This window comes from Cataglyphis hispanica, chromosome 3 (genome assembly GCF_021464435.1).
Source record: "Cataglyphis hispanica isolate Lineage 1 chromosome 3, ULB_Chis1_1.0, whole genome shotgun sequence".
NCBI lineage: Eukaryota > Metazoa > Arthropoda > Insecta > Hymenoptera > Formicidae > Cataglyphis > Cataglyphis hispanica.
This window is the reverse complement of record NC_065956.1, coordinates 212067-230911: the sequence shown is the minus strand read 5'-3', so window position 1 is coordinate 230911 and position 18845 is coordinate 212067. Positions and strand designations below refer to the sequence as shown.

General features: G+C 35.7%; 2 protein-coding genes across 3 annotated transcripts in view; one reads left to right on the top strand and one right to left on the bottom strand.

Moving 5' to 3' along the window:
- LOC126859538 (prolyl 4-hydroxylase subunit alpha-2) overlaps positions 1-18845 on the bottom strand; it is a 79876-nt gene that overhangs the window by 6248 nt on the left and 54783 nt on the right. Inside the window, exon 3 of one of the 2 annotated variants that reach the window (XM_050610934.1) lies at positions 14041-14237. In XM_050610934.1, the coding sequence (XP_050466891.1) occupies positions 14041-14225 (185 nt within the window). In that variant the 5' untranslated portion in view covers positions 14226-14237. Of the gene's footprint in view, positions 1-14040; positions 14240-18845 lie in introns of both variants that reach the window. The other variant, XM_050610935.1, reaches the window with a different exon arrangement.
- On the top strand, positions 4197-9159 carry LOC126859534 (probable helicase with zinc finger domain). The gene is made up of 6 exons (XM_050610930.1): positions 4197-4643; positions 5221-5882; positions 6185-6886; positions 6974-7489; positions 7810-8087; positions 8173-9159. Exons 1-6 carry the CDS (start codon positions 4397-4399, stop codon positions 8522-8524), a joined length of 2757 nt encoding a protein of 918 aa, XP_050466887.1. The 5' UTR covers positions 4197-4396; the 3' UTR covers positions 8525-9159.

Below are 18845 nucleotides of genomic sequence, written 5' to 3'. Positions count from 1 at the left end.
TTTCGCAGGATCATATTGTTAAATGCGTTTTTCTCAAAATCTTCTTCCAAACTAATTGTCAAAATTTCTCGTAAACTAAATATATCGATTGTCTTCAAATTCTCCAACACTATATTCAAAAATACATTGTTTGTCGTACAATTATGATCTTTTTTTATTTATCAATCCGCTTTTATATAAAAAAAGAACGATTAAATTAACTTTACAATGGTCGCCATTTTTAAAAATTATTATTTTTCAAAAAGCCATGATGACACAATAACAAATTTATCTAAGATTAAAATGCTACTAAAATTTTCTGTTTTAACTGTCTAGAAATCTTGACAATTGTGAAGAAGTTTTTTTTTTTTGAAGCACATATATGCGAAGAGATCGCATTTTTCTTTTATAATATGTAAAATATATTTAATCTAAAAACTAAATAATATTTGTAAAAATTTTTTAACTTGTTTCTTAAAACATATATTTTTAAATTATAAATAAATAAAGTTCAAAACAAATATATGCTAAATATGCAAATGTATGTTAAAGATAACTTTTCATTCTAGTATGCTTCCTACAATAATTGATGCGCAGAAGAGACGGGAGATAATTTCTTATCTTTGAGAAAGTGAGAGAGACGAGGCACGTTCCATTGCAAATCGTCGTCCAATTACAATTGGAACGTGCTACGCTATCAACTCTGTGGCAAACGACAGAGACGTTTCCGACATCTGGCGACACCATTGTCCTCAATGTTACACAACGGCAAGAGATGTCCTTTCAACGACTTATCTCGAGTTACGAATCTCCGAGAAGCAGACACTTTCCTGTCGATTCCTTCTCGCATTTAATGTATATAGTCGAGACGAGAGACTTTTTCTCAATACAAACGACAAGGAGATTTGTCTGAACGACACGACGTTTCCAACGTCGTTGAAGAAGAAGTCGCGGCAGAAGTGCATCGGTCACTGCAAAAGAGACATATGTCAACTTTCTTACGAACGAATCTGGAAAATTAATGAAAGATTTTCCTGAAAATATATCGAATAATACATACAGAGAAAATTCATGAAAATGCATGATTGAAAATATATTCGATAATAATTTTTGAGAAGCGAAGCGATATAAATCGAAGCATTTATTTTTAACTTTTATTTTTAAAATAAGTAAAATAAGCAATGAGACACATAATTTATGTTATAACATAGATTCCTAATTTGTTTTCATAATTTTTATTTGGAAGAATATTAATTATTATACAGAGCTTGTTTCTTCTGTTATAAGAATTTAAATATAACTGAGACCGATAATATATACATAATGAATATGCTTCTTTCTGCTTCTCAAATGCGAGATTTTTGTGATGAAACTAATTGTAAGTAAATTGATGAAACAAAAATCACTCTATCACATATGGATCGACAGGTTGATCGTTAGCCAGAGTATATAGACGAGACACAATATAAATTACGGGAATTAAACGCGGCAGGTGTGCGTGACTTCGAACGCTTCTCTCTCATCTCTGCGACGTGTACCTCACATCTGACATTTGCAGCTGTTACGAATTGCGAGCGGTACTCGTTACAATCGAGCCAGAATAAACGTGAACTGTCAATATCCGTATCACTGTTCATAGATCTTAATCCCCGAGATAGTCATCCAACGACTGCATCGCGGTGAGCGGTAGCATATATAAATATGTGTACAGAATGATGCTGATAAATATGTATATTATCAAAAGTATATTCTCTTGTAAAAGTTGTAGTAATTTTTCTTTAAAATATTAATGTTTTTTTCAGATATGAATATATAATCGTAATGAAGGGAAAACCTTAGCAAGTCTTTCATGTTTTAGTAAACTGTGAAGCACAGTGAAAGAAATCTTAAATTATATTGAGATATAAAAAACTTTACGCAATCTAAAAGGAAATAAATTTATGTACTGTTTTCTACATGTCACAGGTGTGGATCATTTTACACATGATAGGATTAATCAATTGATAAATGAATTATCAATATATATATATATATATATATATATATATATATATATATATATATATATATATCGCACATATTCCGTTTACGTAACTAAATATTGATTTATCGATTTGAAACTAATCTATTATAGAGAGAATATTTTGCACTTTGCTATTAAAACGACACGTCGATACGATACGGAAAGAGCTTTATTAAAAGAGGAATGAAGGTCCGTGCGCAGCATCTCCTGTGAAAGACAGGTACGGTCTCAATAACGATAGTTCTTTGTATCGCAGCACACCGAGTCAATAACGAAAGCAGCATCTCCACCTCGTTAGCGCGATTTTTCATCCCATCCCTCTTCTGGCCTTGCCCGGCCTATCGTGTCAGCGCGTTTTCGTAACGTGCATCGCTGACGACAGATTTTAATTAACGATACGTGCATGGCGTAGTCTGCGTCTCTCGAAAAAGATGATCGGATCCGCAGCTTTTATTTTTCTCTCATGTTTTTTTGCGTTCACGTCCCTCAACTCCCTTCGATGCGGTTCATGTCTCGTCCGTCAACAACATTCCATTTCGAGCACTACGCGATACATACAAACCAGCTTCATCGAATTCCCGTTTTTAATTTCATAACAGACTTTTATCTAGCAAAACTTGAGTCAATGTTTTTTTCCTTTTTTTTTTTTTACGTCGTGGCACTTTCCGAGCGGGTAAAAATAAAGTAAAGTCTTAAGATAAAGGGATGTTAAATGCAAGATTAAAGATTTATTCTATTCTAGAATTTACTCTTTCCGACTTGGATTTATATCACTTTACATTTCACATAGAAGACAGTCGAGGCGAAATATATGTGTTCGTCATAAAAATTTTAGCGTAATTATTATTAAAGTACGTGCTTTTTCAGTTAAATTCGTCCGCAAAAGGATCGCTGTATTTTTCTCTCGGAAAGGATGTCTCTCTCTTCTCCCCGTCTCTCTGCAGGTACTTTAATCTCTTCTTTCTCATTTTTCATGAACAACGGGGCGTGCGCTTTGTGCGGTATTTGCAGCCGTCGCCGCCTCCGGTCAGTTTCCATGATACTCTCGGGTGTTTTTCTCCATCCGCTTCACCCACGTAAATGGAATAGCTCGGTGCATACGGAACAATGCAATACGCGAGACAGTCACAGCATGTTTTAGAGACTGCGTTTGATGCAAAAGTGAGAGTCGCTAAAAGAAAAACATTCGTAAAAAAACATTACGAGGAATTTTATCGCAAATATCATATTTATTTAAATTCTCATATGTTTCTATTACGCACTTATTGTTATTTTGTTCCGTAATTACTTGCATCTCAAGTATATCCTACTTGCTTATATTCTCTGTATTCATATTATATCCAAATTATTATAAACAACGAAACTCTGAAATCATTTTGTACTTAAAATAATTAAAGAACAATTTTCTTTATTCGTTATATGTTGGCGCTCTCGCGGTTTCGCATTTGCTGAATCCATCATTGACGTAAAGTGGTCGTCGAAATTCGAAAGCTTTCAACCTACCATGTGATGCGATGCAATGCGACAATGGATATTATCAACCACCTATTGCTCTTATCCCTCGGCTGTCCTTTTTCAACACTCGAGCTCCTCTCGGGCGAAACTCTCGCGAGAATAATGGCGATCGTCATTTAGTCAATTCCGATTCTACATTCTACGGAACCGCGAAGGATTTGCATGAAAATGTATCGTTATGCAAAGTTACTTGGCGCAACTACAGATGCAACTTTCTATCACAATAAAAAAAGACTTTCAACTTTGCGATGTGCAAGAAAATTATTCATAAACTTTAATTTTAATGCCCTCGCGGAAAACTCGTCGCGATTATTCTCTAATGCGCGCGCTAAATACTTAAAAAAAAAATATATTTTTTATAGTGAACGAAAAGCAACTCTGCGCATGACGAAACTTGAAATTATCTAAATTGTAATAATATTCGTGTATATTTCTATCATCGATAATCTTACTATAATATAAAAATTTGAAGATATTGAGTTTGTTGGATGTGAAAGTTAATTAAACTCTGATGTACCGACTCTGCTTCAAATTCGTAAGTACATCGTTATCCGCGATCGATAAAAAGAAAGGGTGGTAATCGATAATATCACTGTCTACAGCACGCGGCACATGTGCATCGTTGCGCATGCGCGCTAGTGGCGCGGTAGCGCGACGTCACCAGCGCCGTTAGTCGGAAACGTTTCGCCAAACGGACGGGCGCCGGGAATGACTGAGGCGACATCGGCGTGCCGGTTTTCGTTGACGTGACGAAAACTCGCCGAGAACGCTTTCGACCGCACGTTGCCCAGGGAAACCAGACGTAATGCCACATAACGGCAGCTTCGATTCCGTAACGTAGCGTAAATCTCGTTCGCGAAACAACCGCGAGCGCCCATCATGGCGGATACGACGACGTACAACCGGAATGTAGTCAACGGAGTCGCGGAGGCCGCGATCGCGACGTATCTCACCGACTTTCCCGAACGGGTGCGACGTGGCTGGTTCAAATCTGCTGAACCAGACGCGATTCTTACATGCGAATCGAGCCAGTCAGATGTGTATATTTGTGTGCATGGTAGTGTTAATTGTAGAATCGTCGGTAAAAGAGGCGTTTACGAGTGGCGTTTTATGATCGTCACGACAGGTAAGTGAGCAGCGCCGCTTACTTTACTATCGTCATTTCACTTTATTGTCATTTTCGGAAGAAATAAAGACACGTGTAAATCAGACGCGGCGGTCTCGATAAACATCCGTCTGTGTCAACAAATTTTAATCGAGTCGACGAACAATGTTCGGTCGTATATATATATATATATATATATATATATATATATATATATATATATATATATATATCGTTTTGCTTTTTACTGTAAATTCGAGGAATATGATGTCTTTAGTATTTGTCTTTTCTGAAAACTAAATCTTTTTTATACAAAAATATTGAAATTTTACATGAGATATATTAATAATCGAATAATTTCTACATTTTGTCCCTTTTTCAAAATACGTTGATTATGCAGTTTTTTTCCGAGTATTTCTTTTTTCGTTCATTATTGAGAAACATAGTTTATTATTCTATAATACATAGATAAAAGAAGTTAAATAAGGCGTTAGCAAAAATTACATTTTTATCGATTAATTATATTTTTAATGAGAGGTAGATTAAATATAATGCGATTATTATTAAAATCGGTCCATGTTGATTTTCGATTTCAAAGGTGACAAGCAGTTACGGAATGTGGCCTTGATATCGGACGATTATCGTGCTAACTTTGTCCTTAAGTCGGTGCAAGCGAATGACAGCGAAATCGGCGTGACAAACGGCCAGGAATGGCACAATCCTCACGCGAGTGACATGGATCTCAGCAGCAAGAGACACTATTCCATAACAATCGCGTTTACCGCCAACAAACATGGCACGTATCGGCAGAACGTCATCTTTGGCTTCAAATGTTGTCCAGTGATTCTTCAAAGGGTCTGCGCGGATTATTTACCGCTTGAAGATTATGCACGGATACAAATGGCCACAAATTATCAGCTGTCGCAGATTCCATCGAGATGGAGCAATCCGTACGAATTTTATTCGCCTTTTATGCCACACGCCAATTTACGAGAGATCAAACTGTCGAGGATATATCCGTATCCCAACATGCAAAACTTCTTCCTCACTCAAGATATGCTGTCCGACAACTGGCTGACGCCGCAAAATTATCGAGGTCGTATGCACGAGATGATCACCGTCGAGGAGATCGCAAGACACGAACAGCTCTCGAGATACAATCAAGTCTCGTGGTTACGCCTCATGTCAGAATACATATTATTCAACAACGACGGTTCTACCATCGCCAAATACACGCCGCCGGGTGAGCTCTTCGCTCAGGTGCGATTTTTTCTGGCTTTTAGAAAACTTTCTTTTTGGTCATTTTTCAATTCTCCCGCTCGTACATCATATACCGTGCGCGCTCAAAGTTTGTTGTTGATCTTTTTGCGAAAGCATGTTTTTATACATTAATTTCCCGTATATCTCGCATAATTTTCACTTCCCGAATAATTTGGCTATAGAGTTTTCGCTCCCTTTTTATTATGCATATATTCACTTCCTCCCTTGTAAGATCGAATAAGAATCCGCCGTTTTTCTCTCCTCCAATTATAGCCAACGCGTGAAATTTGTTGCCACCGCAGCTCCCAATCACTCGGGACATCTTGGAGGATACGCAGAGCGGCAGACTCCTACAGCGTAACTGTAATAGCGTTTTAATCAAGTTGTGGGACAAGAATTGCGAAAATTCGGATATGATTTTCGAAGCTCACGTAGAAGACAAGTGCTCGCAATCTATATTTGTCAGACTGAGCAAAGAATGCGTGACCTTGTGGAACTTGAACGCGCAATCCGAACTTCAAGTGGAAATGCGGTTTGTGTTGAGCCGCCTCAACTTTTGCGAGTGGCATTTGGCAGTGGATAGTCTCGAATATATGGACTTGGTGTTCCTAAAGGACAAACATCGCGAGACTGATAACCAAATTATACACAGTTTCCTGCAGGTCGACGCTGGCAATCTTCGTATTCTTTCCGGTTTATTTTTGGATAAGCTATTCAATCAAGAACAGAAGCAAGCGGTCGCCGCGATAGCATTGTCCAAAACTAAGACTTCCTCGCCGCCGGTCCTTTTACTGGGACCCTTCGGCACCGGAAAAACGTTTACCATTGCGCACGTGCTACGTATGCTCGTTAAAAACTTGGACAACCGGATACTTTTATGTACGCATAGCAATAGTGCCGCGGATCTTTACATCAAGGAGTTTTTCGACATCTGGTATAAAGCGGATAAACATCCCAAGCTTAAACCTATTAGGATTTATTACAAACTGCGAGCGTTAAATACGGTAAGTAAGCAACGTGTTGCTTTTAATCCTTCGATCATTAAAGAATTTTATTTCTCAATGGTAGTTTGGCTATACTTTGCGATTCAGGTACATCCAGTTGTGCGGCAATATTGCTTGATGGACGAACACGGTCGTTTTCGCGATCCAGTCGAGAAGGATCTTGAAGATTGCGGTTTAATAGTGACAACTCTAGCAACCTCCAGTTGCTTGATTAGCCTGAATTTGTCTCTGACTCATATAGTTATTGACGAAGCGGCCCAAGCTATCGAGTGTGAAGCGCTGATAGCTCTGACTTTGGCGAATCAAAATACTCGTTTGATCCTGGCAGGTGATCAGATGCAACTCGCACCGGAGATATACAGTGTACTGGCGAGCGAACGAGGATTGGGCGTTAGTCTCCTAGAGAGGATGTACGAATTTTATCCGCCGGAACATCCATGTCGGATACATTTGTGCCAGAACTATCGCGCGCACGCGGACATAATCAAATACACGTCCGAAATGTTCTACGAAGGAATGGTTAAACCTGCCAACACGGAGTTGTTGAAACACCCAACTCTGAAACCATTGACATTCTACGCTGTTCGTGGACAGGAAGAGCAGGTATATAGATTATTTAGGAGCGCCGGCGAACCAAGAGATTGCGATGCAATCTATCTATAAAAAGAAATAAATACGCGCATTTTTTATACAATTTTGATTTATTAAATTATTGTGTAGTTGCAGTTCACTGTTTATAGATCACACACTACAGTAATAAAAAAATATTCTACGATAGATTTAAAAAAAAAAATCAGATTTTTGTTCTCCTATATGTAAAAGATTTGGCAGTATGGAATTTTACTAATTTCTTTTGCACCAAACTTTTCGCTTATATAAAATAAAAAAAAACTCGATTTGACTTGTCGATTTATGATTGATAGACAGAATATTCTACGGGATACCAGAATGTTATGGAGGCGGAAGAGTTAGCAAATCGTGTTCTGGAATTGAAAAACACGTGGCCGACGCAAGAATGGGGCCCGTACAAAGAAGGATCTATTGGTGTTTTATCGTATTATCATGAACAAGTGCAACGAGTGCGAATCGAGTTGCGCAAGCGCCAACTTTTCGACGTGTCCGTTGAGAGAGTATTGAATGTTCAAGGCAAACAATTCACCGCGGTTTTTATCAATACAGTCCGGACAACAACATCTGATAGGTATCAATGTTACAATAGACCATAGACCGTTAGAACCCTTTAGATAACATGTTGGAACCCAATATCAACAATTCCATTGTTACAGATTCTCTGCTGAGACGAAAGTCAAGGATTATGGTTTCCTGACGGATTCACGCTTGTTAAACACCGCTCTAACAAGAGCGAAATGTCTCGTGGCAATTGTTGGTGATCCAGTCGCTTTGCTTACCATTGGCTCCTGCAAACAGCTTTGGAAGAAATACTTGGAAGTGGCCGATCTATACGGAATGGACAGAAAGGAGTTGCAGGCACATCTGAACAAGGTACCCAAACTCCAAATATCACCTCTGAATCCGCACGCGAGAGAGTTTGTTCCCCGAAGGCCCTTGTGCTTTGTTCAATATATACAAATGCCGCTATGGTACCCAGTGATATATCCCCCTCATCCGCCAATGTAATAAAAAAATCGCGAATTCAAGAAGTAATTTCATTAATTGCTTCGGTCGTTTCGACGAAGCCATTACTCATTTCATGGATCGAAACCGGAACATTTACATTTCACTATTTCCATCGTCACATATGACTATCGATCGTATCGGTCGCCGCAAAACGAGGAACTGTACCAAGTTGTATGTAATTCTTGTAATTTCTCAACTTTTCATTTGTCTGATGGCGTGAGTGAGAATCTTTGCGAGCGTTAAGTACATAAATTCTGTTTATTCATATATATTAAATTATATATCAAGAGTAGTAATCATCGAAACGTAAAAGTACAAATCCCCTTTGTTTTTGCTGTACAAATCAATTATCAACTACTTTCAATGAATTTTCAAGAAAATATATGTGATTTATATTCCGAATGTATGTGTGCGCTTGACAATGTATTTGTATGTCTTCGAACATTTTTCTTTCTTTCTCTCCATATTTAAACCAGTATGGGCATAATTTTTTTTATATACACAGCGAAATATGTACAAAGCGAAAGAGAGTTTATTATAATGTATTTAGCAAAGAAAGACTTTCTTCAGATCCAACATCCACAATTATGTAAGACGATGTTTTTCTTAATAAAAAAGATATATATTTTACATAATTTTATTTTTATTTAGGAAAAGAGGAATAAAAGCGTAATTTCATAAAAGAAAAAGTTAAATTATTTTTCCCTTTCGATTTTTCACGATTCAACATTTCCGATCTATACGCAAAGATATATGTTCAACTATTATGTTAATGATAATATCTAAAATATCTCGCATATTAATTTTCGTACTACTAATGCCACATTATATGCACAGAGATAGTATATGCAACGGCGACAGCTACAGGTCATTGAGATACGCGCCCTAGGTATTGTCTGGTACCTAAAGGCAAAGCACGTAGATCGCGTGTACATGCAAGCACATATACTGTACATCTTTGTGGATGCCATTACATCCACGAGCACTCCATACGTAATTCGATGCCACGACTTGTCTCTCCCGATCGAATCTCTGCTGCTGTTAGTAATATTATCACAGAATATCCGTATATTGATGCTAATTGAACAATTTTCTAAAAGAACACTACGTACCTTATTTTTAACAGAAAAACGTTAGCATATTTCTTTCAGTTATTCAAGTAATTATATTTTAAAATTCTGTGCATAACAAAAATTGTTAAGACATTGTTTTGATACTATATATTGTATATACACAATATAATCGCGCAGCTGACAGTTTTATAATACACGACTGTGAGATGTTTGTTTGATAAAATAAATTTCACGTTTGATTGTTGAATATGTAATTCATTATCGGAGTTTACCTCGAAATAAAATAAGTTTTATTGAAAAAATCTTGAGCTCGCTAAATATTCAGCTTTATCGTGGAAAATATCGCAGCTGTTCGGAGATCGAATTGTGCACAGCGCATACCGCACGATCGATTTCACGAATACTGCGAAAAGGAGAAATATTATCGGAATTCCGTCGATAATTCCAATCATGTTTCCTCTAATTATCGGAAAATTAAATATAGATAGATAGCGTACACACGTGAATATACGCGCTATTCTTTTATTTTTTGATCTCGGTTAAAGCGATGAATATGTCAAAAGGAAATAATTTCGATACGATCGATATCAATCATTTTTTCGAAAACTATTGTAACGCTTTTGATTACATCTCGCGACAAAAATACACATCTGTAATTCAAAACTTCAAAAAAATGTGGAAAATCTATATAGCGGATGTGTCCAATTTTTAAATTGTCCCGTCGTTTGCAAAATTCGTTTACGTAGAAACGTTCATCTCTTTTATCGCGAAAAATAGCCGTGTATAAAAGCACAGCGCGAATGCCTCTCTATTTTATATTCACGTCCGCAAACACATCTACAGATATCTATAGCATCGCAGTGCCTTTGGTGATAAAAATCGACGATTGCAGCGCCGATATGACAATTAATTAAAGGTAACGAGTATCGGTTAAATGAGGATACCCGAGGAGGGCTCGCTCCTATGTTCGTCTACACGAATCGACGATAATAAAAACAAATCGATCGTCGTGCAGACAGTTAATTAGAAGCAAACAGTTACAGGTCGCGGACGCTCGTGATAGAACTTTGTTATCTTATCGGAGCCAATTACACCGACGCCACTCTCTCTCTCGAGGGAGTGCTGAACAGCTACCACCACCACTACCGTAATCGCGATTATTAATGCCAGTAATGGCGCTTCCGATAGTCGCGTTTCAACTCGGCTCGTTTGTCCCCCTTATAAATCCTCAGTTTAAAATTCAGATTTACTTAGATCATCGTTAACTTTCCTCCTTCCTTTGTTAAAGTATTTCCATACTGTGTACATTCGCGCAGATACACGTTTGCATTTTCTTAAATTGTAAAATAAGAGAAAAATTTATTAATATTGAAGATTTTTTTATTATCGAAAGATAAATAAATTTCGGTTCTTCTTTGATCAAAAATGAATCCTTGATATCGGGCAAACATTTTATATTTTATTTGCAATACATTTTTTAATGTATTACACTTGGAATCACTAATTTGCGATATTTGATGATTTGAAAACATTGTTCTTAATCGGGATACATAATGGCCGTTTCGCCAGCGAGATAAAAAGAATCGTTTATCACTCTATGAATATGAAAAAAACTCATGCAATTTTACTCCAAGAGATAGAGAAACATACTTTCAACGATAATATATACAATATTACAATACAGATTTTTGCGCGAAAACACAATCATTAATTTAAAATTGTTTTCCGCGATTTATTAACTTAACAAAATGATAAATCTTTACTAAATGTAAATTGTACACGCGCTTCTGTCTGTTTGATAAAATTATACTCACGTTTATTTAACCGATCGCATTTGTTGTTTGCGAATTGTATGCAAAATATTTGAATATTTTTCTTATGAATTCACACAAGTAAACAAATGATATGTGCGCTATCACGTATACATGCGTTCTTCGTGCATGACAATATGTAAAACGTAAACGAGATACGTACATATAACACGTTATCTTCATCAGTTTGCATACGTGTGTCCATTATAGGTTCACTTTCGTACGTTTGGATATACATATATATATATATATATATATATATGTATACTTGTGTGTGTGCTTTCGCAAATTCCACTGGTATGAAATGGCCATCACGTGACTGAATTGCAATTGCCGAACTTTGAATATCCATGTAAAACGAGAAACGGTATGCGAAATGGAGAGAGAGAAGAAGAGGAGGAGCAGGTGCCGGCAGGAAGAAGGAAAACCGACCGATATATATTCTTCGCGAATGATTTTTTCCACATACTTGATACTTCAACCAATGATGGATGGCCATCGTGACTGATTTATGGTCAGTCTGAAAAATTCAAATAGGTTGAAAACTCTGTTTGTGTAAATAATAATTCGATAAATAATAATCCAATTTGTGAGATAAAACACTACATGTAGAAACTTATTCATGTTGTCATATATTACATTGGAATGAATAACCGAAAAGGTGCCTAACAATTTTACGTTATATATTTAAAAATGTGTTATTTTATTTTATATTTTTTAAAGGAAACAAAATATAATGAAGAATGACAGAGATTGATATCTCCGACAATTTATCAATCAAGATAATTTTGTCTGCGAGTTTTTCATTAATCCAGAATTAATGAATGAAATTTGTGGACAAGAAGCGAATATTACGCGGCCGCGTTTACGCAAGGATCTTGATGCGTGCGTGGAACGAACGCCACGTGTGATTTGATTGCAATCGACGAGTTTTGAATGGCCATAGAAATGAAGAGAGAGAGAGAGAGAGAGAGAGAGTAAAATCCCATTCTCGTGCGCGACTCGACAGGCTCGACATGCTCCTCACTCTGTCGAGTGTCCGTGACAGGATTTTCTCGAGAGCGACCATCCGCGCATAGTCGTCAACGGTGTGTTAAATTTTGTGCACAATTGTCCTACGTAAATGTTGTTGGAAACTTTTCCAACGCTGTCCCGTGCGTATTACTTGATCCGTCGCTACCGTTGTACCGGACAGGGAAATGCTTAAACTATCTTCTACGAATTAACTGCAACATGTTTGCGAAATGAGTTCTGTTGCTGAGAAGTGATGTATAAGTTCAAAGTTATATTTGTGCAGGAAAAAAAAAACGATAAATTATACTTGTGAAAATATATTCACAACCAAATTAACCTCAAGTCTTATGTAAAATAATATAAATCTCTGGTATGTATTTGACTGCTTCTTTAATTTAAAAAAAAAAAAATGAATTTATGAAGCTTATATTCTTGATTGCAACTATATGTAAAAAAAAATAATTTTTAACTTTCATTATTTTTTTCTTATAATTAGGAATGAAATTATACTTTGTGAATGTGCTCGTTAAAATTCGATTTTACGATTATCTCTTTAACACAAGTATTATCGATTAGCGAGATCGAGATCTGACATCTTAAAGTATTCGCTCTCGCTTCTCATTTTTTTCGCTCCATTTCTTTCCTTATACACAAAGATTCACTTGAAGCATTAGCATCGAATCAAGCGGTATGTCCAATCATATCCATGGGAAAGATAAGAAAAGGATCGAGTAAAAAAAAAAAGCCATTCTCACAAGACTTTCCGTAAGATCTACTTCTTTAATCATCTTTCGTTTTAACGGCGTTTCTGAGGGAAATGGAACGTGAAAATCGTTGCGCCGATAAGTGCCTCGATATAATTCACCTTTCGATATCGTTGTCACATTTTAGTTTACTTTTTTTTATATCACGTTTATATCATTTCTTCTCTCGACCAACACTTAATTAACGCTGATATCGCTGATAAATCGATAACAATTTTTTCACGATATGTCATAATACAATAAAGTCAAATGGTGATATTCAGACTAATCATGAAAGCTCCAAACTCGATTATTCGCAGTTACGCATCGATAAAAAAAAAAGAGAGGAAGATTTAACAGGATTTGACAACACGAGTGAAAATTATTTCTGCAGAATGATTCGCGTTACATACGGCTGATCAAATATCGGTACACCGAACGAACATGCACGCTTGACGAAATGTTAAAAAGAGAGAGAGAGAGAGAGAGAAAAAAGAATTGGCGAGCACACACGGTAGGACGTGCAGCAAAATATAGGCGCCACAAAGAGTTGCAATCTATCCGCGGTGGAAATAATGGGAGAAGTGAATGACTTTTGATGCGAGTTACGTAAGTCATGGAAATATATTGAAAACTTACAAAATCTCTGAAAATATATACGTTTTATGCATAGCGGCGTTAAATAAATTCTGAAAGCGACAAAATGTTTTGTTGCCGAAGGATGTGACTTTTGTTACGTTATATGTTATCGTGATATTTTAATTAGCGAAGAGAATAAGAAAAATTTCATCAACCTCCAAGGGTTTAAGAATTGATCCGAAACGCACGCATATTGACTTAATCATGCCACGAGAAGAAACTATCGATGCTCTTACCTTCTTAGAGTCGCCAATCGTTGCTCTTGCGCCGTGATGAACCCGTTTAGAGTGTCAATCAGCACAGCTTCCGTTTCGAGCAGCTCCTCCATATCCGCTAAAGCGGTGTAAAGTTCTGCGAGGGCATTGCGCGCCGTCACTGACAGCAAGATCGTTACGACGATCAAATAAGTCGCCCTCCTCATGTCCGATCGATACTGTAATCAGAATGGAATTCATTTATAAATATCACTCGCATATCTATAAATAATATATTCGCACTATATATCCATTTATAAATTTTGCTCGTTAAATTACGTCACGTCAATTATAAATGGATATAAATTATAAATTCTATGTGACAAATTTTACGATGATAAACATGAAAGGTTTAATATTTTGTTGCTAAACCTGACTTGTTGGATTAATGACTAATATATGACAAATTGATGATTAACTCAGCATTCGATTTTGGGAGAAATCAATTTTTTAATATATATATATATATATATATATATATATATATATATATATATATATATATGTTTGATTATCTTGTTATCGCTCATTTGTATTTCAAAAATAATGAATAAATTATTAATAGAGCTGTTATCCATATGTATTATTCAAATAATAATTTATACTTTAATCGCGTATGCTTATTTCTCCGTAAATAAAGTTTCATATATTCTCAACTCGATATATTACAACTGAGTTTCGCTTCGCAAATGTATATTGACTCGATGTCATCCAACGAGATTCCATTGTTCCCCGCAAAAGAGCGACGCGAGCAGGAGGAGGCACGTACTTTGGCGGACGCCAAAATTTTCCCACGAAACTCTCGTCGGAAACCGTGGAAGACGAGGACGATGAGATAACGCGTCACCACACCATACCACACGGATCCATTCGTGCGCGTGTTTGTGTTACGAAAAGTTGTGGGTAGAGCAGTTGCGGATTCGAGTTTACGCTGATCGTACAACTTACACCTGTCGGATCGACGATTTATTCCGTCATGCCGGCGTAAACTTTTCCCACCTTTTCCGCCCAGCATCCTCTTAAGCCACAACGACCAACCCTCCACCCTTTGCGGCCGCGCTCGAGAACCGTTCTCGGGACGAGAGGATTGAGAGTGCGAGTGTGTCAATACTCGAATAACTCGGTGTTACGATATTCGATGCTCGTCCATAGCGTCAAGAGATTACGCGCTTAGAGGGTTAAGGGATTGGGAATACTATTCCGGAAACATTCGTAAATGATAGGGTACTACACGGTTTGAACTGTCAGTGATGGCGTGGTTTGTCCTATTATGCGGAGTAATAAATGATTCTGACGAGCAATTTATGCATCACATCTAAATCTCTCAAGTTTATGATATCGTCGATCGTCGTAAAATTAAAGAAATGTAATGTAAAAAATGATACTAATAATGTCAGCATTGTAGACATTGTATATTAACGCCAATATTAATTTTTCTAAAATTGTTCTCGTATTATCATGCTTTATTAATACTTCAAATATTCTCTCACATAAAATAGCGTAAATTATTTATTTAGTTGAATAATTTATCATCGTAAAGCCTATATGAATAATTTCTCTTGAATCAAGTAGAAGATATGTAAAATAAATTAATAATTAATATAATAACTATAATGTATAACTGTAATGTATAGTTATAATATAATAATAAATTGATAAATTTTGATCACCACAACCACCGAGTCATAATTAATCGCTGAATAAAAGCACTCAAGTTTTATTTATATTGCGAGAGCGCTGTGTTTAACCGGGTTCAAACCAAGCGAACCAAGAATTACGCACAAATATCTATAAATATCGGCATTAAAAACGTCATTTAATTAATAATTTCATAAGCATCTTTTTTATAGAAAATTTTATTAAAAAATTATCTAACAAAATTGTTTAAAAAATTATTAATTTACGTTCTGTTGATACTCGTTTGTTGATGTTTGTTTGTGATTGTTTATGCTGATTTATTTAATCTGTACTCGATTTTAAGTAAGGCGACGGATGATAATTTTTCTGCGAATAGGTGAGAGAGAAAAATAGAGAGGTGGAGATGCGTTAGCGAAATAACAATGACTGTTATTTTTTTTTTTTTTCGTATGTTCTTCTTACGCTGTAATTATGCATACCGTTAATTGACTCACCCTTGCTCTCTCATTCTTTTATCTCGATAGTCGAGCTTGAAATCACCTTTGAGGTAAATTCAACGTGTGACCGTCTGGTTGCGCGTACACGCGATAAAAGACACGCGTTATTACACATATACTCGGTGACTCAAAGACTCTTCCATCTTGGTGGTGGCCAAACTTTCTCTACAGATTTTCGCTGCACGCGATCCCTCTTTTTATGTTCTATTAACGCTTTCAGTTACTTGGTCCGCCCTTTTTCTTCATTCTTTTCGTTTTATTTTGCGCTTTTTGTCAGATCCTCGAAATGACGCTCTTTACTGCAACGGATTAAAGCGTACTTGGAAAGTCCGGACTTCATTTCGACGGCCTTTTTATTAAAAATTTAAAAATCAAAAAAGAAAGTTAAAGAATATTAAAACATCCTTATTTTTAAATTAATAAAATAAAAGCATTGAAAGAAAAAAATATTAATTTTGCATTTTTAAATAAAAACCAACCAATATCGAGAAAACCCATCAAACGATTATAAATGAGAATTTGAAAATTATGAACACTGAAACATTTTTAAATATTATAATCCTCATTCATTGTGTTGCGTAAAGTTGTTTCTGTTAATATCAATTCTACCATTTTATGCTACCCTATAAACTAATATATATACATAAAAAAATTAATGTCTTTATTATAGCATTATATGTCTGGATATATCTGTCGTAAAAGGTTATAGCATTTCCGAGTTATCCAATCAAATTAAAGTTTCGCAACCACTAGACCGAAGTGAACAGAATAAATTTATATAGAAGATTATTGAAAGAGCATCATTCTCGTCTATACGCGTTCTGCTGGCTCTGTTATACCGAGTAAAAAGCATATATGGAAGACGACGTAACATAAGTGGTGTCGCCCTTTTTTTTTTTTCTTTCGTGTGCTCTGGATAATCTTTTTTTCTCATTCCTCCGTTGCTCCTTTTAGAACTTAAGCCCTCGCGCGGTAACTCGTTTCACAAGAGAGGGAAGCTCTTTTCTTTCGGGAAAGCACTTAATTAATGCCGATCCTTCGGCGAGATTACGCCGAGCCCGTCCAAATTTTTCCAACAGAAGGAATTCAAAAAGATTACTTCCACTTTGCTTTCCGCATTCTATAGTCCGCAAGGATTCCGCGTTAATTAGCAATTAACCAACTCAAGGTTCTTCCGCGCGATCGATACACGATTTGTTAGCGCCTCTCTTTGTTCGATTCTCGTTCAATGAGCGAATGCGTTATTCGCCTCGACAACGTGTCTGTTACGATTTAATCAGCGAAGATTACGATGTGAGAACGTGTACTCGTAAAGAAAATATTTTAACGACATTTCTTTGTTTCTTTCCAGTTTGGTTCTTTTAAGGGTGCAGTCTATTCTAGCAATATGAGAAGTTAATGATTTTTAGAATTTTTTTTTCTTGAAGAATATTAAAAATTGACTTTTTACATATGTTTCAATTGATGTTTAATTAACACGCCAGTGTCTTAAATATTTAGCTTCTTTTCGTTCAATGCCAATCTCTGCGCGTAGCGTGTTCAAATACAAAAGTGTGATATTACTGTTTCTTGTATAATTGTCTAAAATAAAAAAGCCGGTCCACTTTCATTGTTTTTTTTTTTTGGGGGGGAGGGGATTGAGAATACTGAATAGTATTCTCAATAGTGTACTAATTAAAATTTAAAAAAATTATTTTCTTACGTCTTCAGGGAAGTTTTAAAGGAAGTTTTGTTTCCGTGAAAAATTTTTTCATATTTTCTATGTTAATGTGTTCAGAATATTTCAAAATGTCACTTTTTTTTAATGTCACGTATTTGTGTATGTATATACGGATTGATCAAAAATTTAAACTCTGTAAGAATTGCTTGAGCTACATTGCTACAATTATATACTATAATTTGACACACAAGTAAAGTAGTAATAACATTTTTATTTACTGTTTTTATAAAAATTCATATAATGTTTTGAATTTTAAAACATTTTTAATTTTTCAAAAAAGTTTGCTCAAAAAAATGTTAGCTAACTTTCGCAAATTTTGAGATGTCAGGCTAAACTTTTTTGCATGAAGTACAGTATATATTAAAGGATGGTTGATATTGAATTTGACGAGAATCTGTGAAAGGGTTCACTTTTGAAATTTGAAATTTTTTGAGAAATGTTTGTGCACGCTCTAACTTTCTAATTTTTAAATATTAAAATACAAAATTTTTTTTACATGAATAAGCATGTAAATTAGAAATTTGCACGTTGCTTCTTTATCATTTTTTATTTCGCTGACAAAGCTTCCTCTATAAGGAAGCCAAAATTAAAAAACCCGCTTGCTTTGAGGAGAAACTTTGTGCGAGAAATAAAATTGTGAGGAAGCAATGTGTAAGTTTCTAATTTGCACGCTTTTATTTCATTTCTTTGATCTTTTGCGAAACAAAACTACTTGCAACGACGATATCGTTGTCTTTTTGTATTTCTCTTTGAGAAATAGAAAAATATCAGCAAAATTGACATTTTAAAATTAGATGTTTCTATCTAATTTTACAATTACATTATTTCCTTGTTTTTCAACTTTTTCTAATAAAATTAGTTTCAGTACTCTAAAAATATCCTGCGGAATAAAACTAGACTTTTTTATTTTTAAACGATATATTATACGAGAA

Excerpts from the sequence above, each read along its gene's own strand:
- LOC126859534 (XM_050610930.1), top strand. The coding sequence starts at position 4,397 with ATGGCGGATACGACGACGTACAACCGGAATGTAGTCAACGGAGTCGCG. Across the intron at positions 4,644-5,220 it reads TTTTATGATCGTCACGACAG|GTGACAAGCAGTTACGGAAT; the intron begins GTAAGTGAGCAG and ends TCGATTTCAAAG. Across the intron at positions 8,088-8,172 it reads CGGACAACAACATCTGATAG|ATTCTCTGCTGAGACGAAAG; the intron begins GTATCAATGTTA and ends CCATTGTTACAG.